We start from the raw sequence: 7,342 nt of genomic DNA, 5'->3' as shown, positions 1-7,342 counted from the left end.
TATCCCCGCACTTTTTTAAAGAAAATAATGTTTCATTTTGTAGCTATTACGTAGCGTTATAACATATTCGAAGCTGGAACGGGAGAAAATTCTATAAATATGTTTTTATGACGAATATTAATATTCATAATTAATATTTTTTCGAAATTTTTATTTTTTATTTTAGATTCGGTACCGCTGGGGTCTAGTTAGTACAGTGTCCAAATTTTAGGTTGGTGGCACCAGTAGAAGGTATCGAAAATGGCCGCTAAAATATCTCTATTCTAGGATCACCTTGGTATTAAGCAAAGTAGAAAGTAGTAAACATTACAAGACAATTCAGGCAGAGCCATAGAAATACCGAGTAGTCCAACCCATTGTTACGTAAAACACAAATTGAACGGCAATTTGGGTCCAAAATAACACAGTAGGTATAGGAAAAATGTATGTTTTTCGGTAAATTACAGAAAAACTTGGGCCTAAAAACAAATTTAAAGGTTGAAAAATGTAAAAAACATGTGTTATTTGTTTTCTTTGTCAAAAAAAGTCAAAAATTAGAATTAGAAGCGGTTGATTTGCGACATTTTAGTCATTTAATGCGGCTAAATTTATACATTTTTTCTAAAAAATGTTTGGTAAGGTAAATAGAAGCTGTTTTACACCTTCCCACAATAGGAAAACACAAATAAAACTTAACAAGTTCGTTTAAACCCATTGCCAAAGTCACTACTTTTGCTCTATTTTGGACACACATAGACGGCAGTTGGACTACTCGGTGTTTATACGACTCTGGTCGGGTGGGGTCAGAGCCATAGAAATACTATAAGTCAGAAATACTATAGGTGTTTCTACGACTCTGGGTGGGGTAAGATGACAAATTTTTTTCTTGTCCCATTTTACATAATTATATAATCACTACCCAGTGAGTATGGTATAGTACTATACATATATTCGTTTTATTAATCATTTTAAACTGGACGTACCCGTTCATTAGAGCTTTACTCTCTTGTTTGATTTCTATGTTGGAAACGTGAAGCTAGTTATACGATTTCTATGGCGCCTATTTTGGTTCGTTTTTAAAATTGTTGATTTTTAATTTATTTATTTGGATAAATATCTCATATTGCGGTTGTATTCGTTAAGTTTGGAAGCGTATTGAATAGTAGTACACCCCAATAACTAGTACATTTAGTTTTATTATTTGATCAGCGGGTAAATCATAAAATGAACTCAGTAAATATATTGAAGTTTTGCAGCAGGTGTAATGCAACATTCCGCTCAAAATATCAAATCGGTGAGTCGGATTTTAGTTTTTGGTGAAGAATTCGTTTCAACTAAAACTTTAACCCCAACAAACCTGTAACGTACCGGAGGATTCTTCACTGTCCTACCCAATTATTATCGAAATATTGTTATTGGGTTCAACAGCTACGATTCTTAACTGGCGCTCTTTCTCACATCTTTTACCCATAGCGTGTTTTAACGACTGTTGTTTTGCTGTTAATTCTCTTCGTTGTTTAAATTAATTTGACCCTCGTTATCATTTTTAAAGAGGTAAATAAAACTTATGTTAACACTTTCGGCGCCGCACTAATTTGAACAATCGGACACTGGGTGCCACACGAATTTTGGATTTTATTAAATTTTAAATAAGCCATGAATTGCAATTGAAAGTTGCAAATTATACAACAGTAAGCAACAGGAATCCAAGAAACAGTGACATATCCATGTTATCCCGTTTGTGTGGACGTATAACATCACTACCAATGTATCCATAACTTCACTTTTCTTCAGAGCCGTAAGAATAAGAATTGGACAAAACAAAACTTCACAACATCATAATTGTAATGATCAGACACTAAATCATTGAAGTTTGAACCATTATCCGTAATTATTCCAGCAGTGGCAGCAGTGAAACATTGTAAACTAGTAATATTGCGTAAAATATACTTGAAATCGTCAGAAACAGCTGATCGCAGAGTCACAAGCTAATTAGGCGAAAATAACGTAATCTCAAAGCAGACGTTCGCATTTAGTCTCAATGCAGCCTAGATCGAGCGTACGTATATATACGTGGTTTACTATTAGTTTAAATGCAACGCGGCACTCGTAACAATGAAAAAATGGTAAAACGTATATATACGTGTGATGGCACCGCGAACCATTGTTACTTAAACGTATATATACGTAGATTGGCGCCGAAAGTGTTAAGGAAACAATCAGCAATAATTTTACATCAAAGGCCCAACGTTGACCCGACCCCCCGCAGCGAACCTCCATACCAACCATCGAAACCAACAGTTAAACAGAGCGAGTGCGGAGATGAGAATCGCAAACCTGACGCAGAAACAAGGCCTCGTTCGTAACGATGTTTCAAGGGTGTTACCGCTCACTTTTCGAAAAGGAAGAAACCTCGAGAAATGGAAAGAGTGAGTTTGTGTAACTTTTAATTTAACAAGATCAACTGAATTTACATCAAGCTGTATTTAAGTGTTGCTTAGTATTTGTGCTTTTTTATACAAGCAAATATTGTCAGGAGTTGTTATATTCTGCATAGATTTTCTATCTTATTAAACAAATTATTCACAGGCGTCAGAAACCTCATCAACTTAAATTTGAAAAAGAAATTGAAATAACTGACAAACCTGTTGATGATGTTTATTTGAATGAATTGTATCGTCCGCAAATTAAAGGCGTTTATGAAACTGTGAAACTACTGAAGAAATACACAGTACTTGATTATATTAAACAAGATTCTGTGGTTTTGTTGCAACTTGACCTTGTTGAGAATTATGTTGGGAAAGGAAAAAGAGTGAGTATGATGTCATCGCTATTATTGCAGGGTTTACGGTATTCCAGTGAATCGGAGAAACATTAATATCGTAATGAAGTTGTTTGTTTAAAATCTAAATTCACTAAATTTTCTGGAAGCTTTTGTTTTATAAACCCAGGAATCCTACCATAGGTTGTAACAAGACTTTTAATACTGAGGTATCCTAATTGTTTATTCCTGTTTTTCAATGTTTTAGAAAAAGCTTTTAAGTTTCTTTGACACCGCTGACTTGCCCCACCCAACCAACATCAGGAATAAAGTTTGCCTTTTTACCGACATTGAGGAGCAAGTTGAGCTTGCGTTGGATAACGGGGCGGTGGCTGCGGGAGGGAACGAGCTTATTTATAAGGTGTGTGCAGGTCGGGGTGGGGGTCGGGGTGGGTGTGGGGGTCAGGGTGGGTGTGGGGGTCGGTGTGGGTGTGGGGGTCGGGGTGGTTGTGGGGGTGGGTGTGGGTGTGGGGGTCGGGGTGGGTGTGTGGGTCGGTGTGGGTGTGGGGGTCGGGGTGGGGTGGGGGTGGGTTTCATTTGTTCTTGCATGAGGGGCAACAGACCAAAATTCTAAAACTCAGTTATTTGTTTTAACAAGCCAGTGATAGTTTACAAGTTAACGCATTTCTGCTGATTTTTATAAATCTCCACAAAGTAAAACCTTCACTGCATTCAGTTGTTTGACTACTTTTCTCACAAAATCTTTACATCCGCAGGTTTTGAGCAACAAAGTTGTTTGCGACGCTTATTTGAGCACACAAGTGTTCAGCGAGAATGTAATTCAATCGCACAAAGGTCTTCACGACAAACTTGGTCGAATGAAACCGAGCAAAAAGTGGGGAACGAGCGATGATTTCGTTGAACACTTGAGGGCATTGGTCACAAAAACTATTTACCAGAATTATTCGAATGGTTTAATTTGTAAATTAAAAGTTGGGAGGGTAAGGGGTTAATTTAATCATGTTTGTTTGTTTGCTACGAAGTCTTATGTGTTAAACCCAAGCATTGGTATAAGCAAACTCTCTTAACACAAACTTGGAAAATAAATATGTCGGTCGTGTTTTTATTTCACAATAGCAATCTTGGACATTTTACCAGCAAAAGAAACAGAATAAAAAAACTTTTAAAAAATAATCACCCACAGCCACAAAGTAACCTGTATGGTAACTTATAAGCGGGCACGAGGTGGAACAGAACACCTGTGTTATAACGACTGTCGTTTTCCGGCTTTTCTTATTTACTTTATTCAGAACAAATTTAAAAGATAAATAATATGATTATATTGAACAGTTAAATCAAACAGCAGAAGAACTGACAGCAAACATTGAATTTATGATTCGTCATATCACGTCCAAAGTTCCCGTTGCAAGAAAGAAAGGAACAAACGATAAACAACTTGTGGAAAAAGCTTCAATATCGTGTTTCACTGAATTACTAACAATGGATATTACTCAACTGTTTCCCGAACCAACAGAGGAATCAGAGTTTAATTAACTTTCGCTGGGAATTAAAAACATTTATTTCTGGTTTAATTTCTTACTCAAAGTTTTTGTCACTGTCTTAGATATTCCTTAAAATTTCTTAAAATCTTGAAAATCTGTTTCACTTTCAAATGTTTTTGTTAATTTGAAAACCCAAACATTGTCATCATTTTCCACACATGGTTTGTTTTACAGAACCTGTTGTTTATAAGTTGTTGTAATAATGGAAAATAATGGCACAGCTCATGTGAAGGTACGTCAATATAACTTGTTTATAATTGTTGATGTTGTTTTGTATAATTTAGACAACCCATTAGTAACCATTAGGTTGGAACAATTGCTGTAATTTTCTCCAGAACACGTGGACCCATTGCGCAGCATCAAGCCTTGAACCCGTGACCTTTATTCACATTCATTTTACTCTTTAAATGAAAATCTTTGTTTTATATTTTCAATTAATATTTCCAGGGAGAGAAACGGAAGCTGGAACCCGACGAGGAGACAGAGGTCAAGAAGAAGTCGGAAACATCGTCAGATAATTTGGTGGAGGCTTACTCATCAGATGATGAGTACGAACATCTTAACGAACCCAAAGTAGATCGGAGCAGAAGTTGTCCGTACCTTGATACTATTAATAGGTGGGGGAGACAACATTTGACACCATAGTTTTAAATGAAATCACTCGCTTGTTTGGAGGGTCTTATTATTTTGTTCCTATATTTCTTACAGTGTGGTTCAAATACATTTTTAAACATTGCTTAAAGTTGGATCTTTATAATGTTGTTCATATTGCTTCACCTTATGTATTGCTAACAACCAATTCCTTTGTTCAGAAGTGTGTTGGATTTTGATTTTGAGAAGTTGTGTTCTGTTTCCCTCTCCCATTTAAACGTATACGCCTGCCTAGTGTGCGGGAAATACTTCCAGGTTCGTTGGATTGCATTCGTAACAGCTAAATAATGAAGGTGTTGCAACACAGCCATATGGTCTCATAGTATACCAAAGTAGTGAAAACTTCTGGGCTTGTGTTTTGATTTTAAAGTGACATTTATGGTTGTCAAACATATGGAACCTTATTCATTAATGTAAACTATAATTTGTAGCTTTGTAGTTGGTAAAGTATCTGCCCTGTTTCAATATTATATAAACCCCCCATACAGGGAAGAGGGCGTAAATCACACGCATACACGCACAGTGTTGAATGCAACCATCATGTGTTTCTGAACCTCTATACACTTAAGTTCTATTGCTTGCCGGACAATTACATGATCGTGGATTCTTCACTGGAAGATATAACGGTTTGTGTTGTCATCTTTAGCTTGATGTGAAATATTAATATCGATCAATTATTTCTGATTGTGCAAAGACCTTTCTGGGTTTAAAAGTCGTAAAATTTAAATAAAGTTCCTCGTTTGAGAAAAGTCATGTTTGAGACGAATAAGAAGATTCTTTACGTTGTATGAACACCATTTTATTTTCTTATACTGAATATTGAACTTTGCAGTACGTGTTGAATCCCACTTTCACCAAGAAACACATCAAGCAATTATTAAATGACTCCAAACTCATGCGTGCGTACGACGGCACAACTTATCTACCAGGCATTGTGGGTTTGAACAATATTAAAGCTAACGATTACTGTAATGTAATCTTGCAGGTGAGTGTTTTAATATATTCCTTAAAGTGACTGTTTTCTTTAATAAGGTCTAGGTTCACTGGCGCTTGTGTAGCTCTATTTAGGCAAAAAAACATTTAAAATCTCAACTTTTAAAAAGTCCTTAACATGTATTTGTCCCTCATATTATAAACAGAAAGTTTGTGTTTGTTTGTGTAGGATTATGCTCATGTATGTTGCAAATAAACCCAAGTGTGAATGTTTCTAAGTTAATGTTGAATGTTATTATTATTATATAATTTCCCCACCCCATTATATACATATATATATATACAGGCTCTCTCCCACGTTCCACCGTTACGAAACTATTTTTTACGTGAGCAGAATTACTCTCATATCAAGCGGCCACCCGGTGACATTATGATCTTACTTTCTCAGAGGTTGGTCGTAGTCGTAACATTAAACTAAAATCTCTCTTTTTCTTTTTTTAAAATTTATATTAAAAAGATAAAAACTTTTCCTAATAAGATGATGTGACAAAAATGTTAATTGTTGTTTAAATATATTTATAGACCTGCTTACCATTGTAATTATATATTTATTATGTTTTCTCAGGTTTGGAGAGTTGATTCGAAAACTTTGGAACCCGAGAAATTTCAAGGTGATTTTTACAAGCTTTTAATAAATGTTGGCACAATTATGTTTTATGGAATTATTCGACCCCAGGCGCACGTTTCACCACACGAGATGCTGCAGAGCATTGTTCTTTGTTCACGGAAAAGGTTCCAGATAACGAAACAGGGCGATCCACTTGATCTGTTAACGTGGTTTCTTAACTCTATGAATGTTGCTTTGAATGGGAGTAAGAAACGCACAAGTAGTAAGTTTTGGTTGGGGTTGTGTGTTATGTTGTATAAGGAGATTAGGAGAATAATTAAAATATGAGACCAATGTTTTATGAGATATTTCTTACAGAAAACTGTTCTTTGGATTTTGATTTTGTCGATAACTTATTACATGGGACCAAATAAACAACGTGTTAACGATTTCCTTTCTTCTGAATATGTGACCTTAAGTGTCATATTCATATTTATGTATTGACACACGTGATGTATTGATCGTGTGATGTATTGATCGTGTGATGTATTGATCATGTGATGTATTGATCATGTGATGTATTGATCATGTGATGTATTGATCACGTGATGTATTGATCATGTGATGTATTGATCATGTGATGTATTGATCACGTGATGTATTGATCACGTGATGTATTGATCACGTGATGTATTGATCATGTGATGTATTGATCATGTGATGTATTGATCATGTGATGTATTGATCACGTGATGTATTGATCATGTGATGTATTGATCGCGTGTTGTATTGATCGCGTGATGTATTGATCGCGTGATGTATTGATCATGTGATGTATTGATCATGTGA

The 7,342-nt window shown here is 35.5% G+C and overlaps 2 protein-coding genes across 3 annotated transcripts in view; both read left to right on the top strand.

The window, feature by feature from the left end:
• Positions 1 to 1,031: 1,031 nt before the first annotated feature.
• Positions 1,032 to 4,478, top strand: LOC100182532 (39S ribosomal protein L1, mitochondrial). Of its 2 annotated transcripts, XM_002126899.4 has the most exons (6): positions 1,032 to 1,273; positions 2,222 to 2,408; positions 2,569 to 2,791; positions 3,009 to 3,161; positions 3,517 to 3,741; positions 4,091 to 4,478. In XM_002126899.4, exons 1-6 carry the CDS (start codon positions 1,204 to 1,206, stop codon positions 4,292 to 4,294), a joined length of 1,062 nt encoding a protein of 353 aa, XP_002126935.1. In that variant the 5' UTR covers positions 1,032 to 1,203; the 3' UTR covers positions 4,295 to 4,478. The 2 variants fall into 2 exon arrangements, with proteins under 2 accessions (XP_002126935.1, XP_009861652.1); XM_009863350.3 differs by lacking the exon at positions 3,009 to 3,161.
• The window catches only part of zf(ubp)-4 (zinc finger (ubiquitin thiolesterase type)-4), a 4,645-nt gene continuing 1,717 nt past the window's right edge, over positions 4,415 to 7,342 (top strand). The window contains exons 1-8 of the mRNA XM_009863351.3: positions 4,415 to 4,534; positions 4,750 to 4,919; positions 5,115 to 5,208; positions 5,442 to 5,579; positions 5,786 to 5,938; positions 6,233 to 6,336; positions 6,512 to 6,557; positions 6,623 to 6,827. Coding sequence (XP_009861653.1) covers positions 4,505 to 4,534; positions 4,750 to 4,919; positions 5,115 to 5,208; positions 5,442 to 5,579; positions 5,786 to 5,938; positions 6,233 to 6,336; positions 6,512 to 6,557; positions 6,623 to 6,827 — 940 coding nt within the window. The 5' untranslated portion in view covers positions 4,415 to 4,504. The remainder of the gene's footprint in view (positions 4,535 to 4,749; positions 4,920 to 5,114; positions 5,209 to 5,441; positions 5,580 to 5,785; positions 5,939 to 6,232; positions 6,337 to 6,511; positions 6,558 to 6,622; positions 6,828 to 7,342) is intronic.

The sequence above is a fragment of the Ciona intestinalis genome, unplaced genomic scaffold, assembly GCF_000224145.3.
Source record: "Ciona intestinalis unplaced genomic scaffold, KH HT000123.2, whole genome shotgun sequence".
Lineage (NCBI taxonomy): Eukaryota > Metazoa > Chordata > Ascidiacea > Phlebobranchia > Cionidae > Ciona > Ciona intestinalis.
This window is presented reverse-complemented; position numbering and strand designations above follow the sequence as displayed.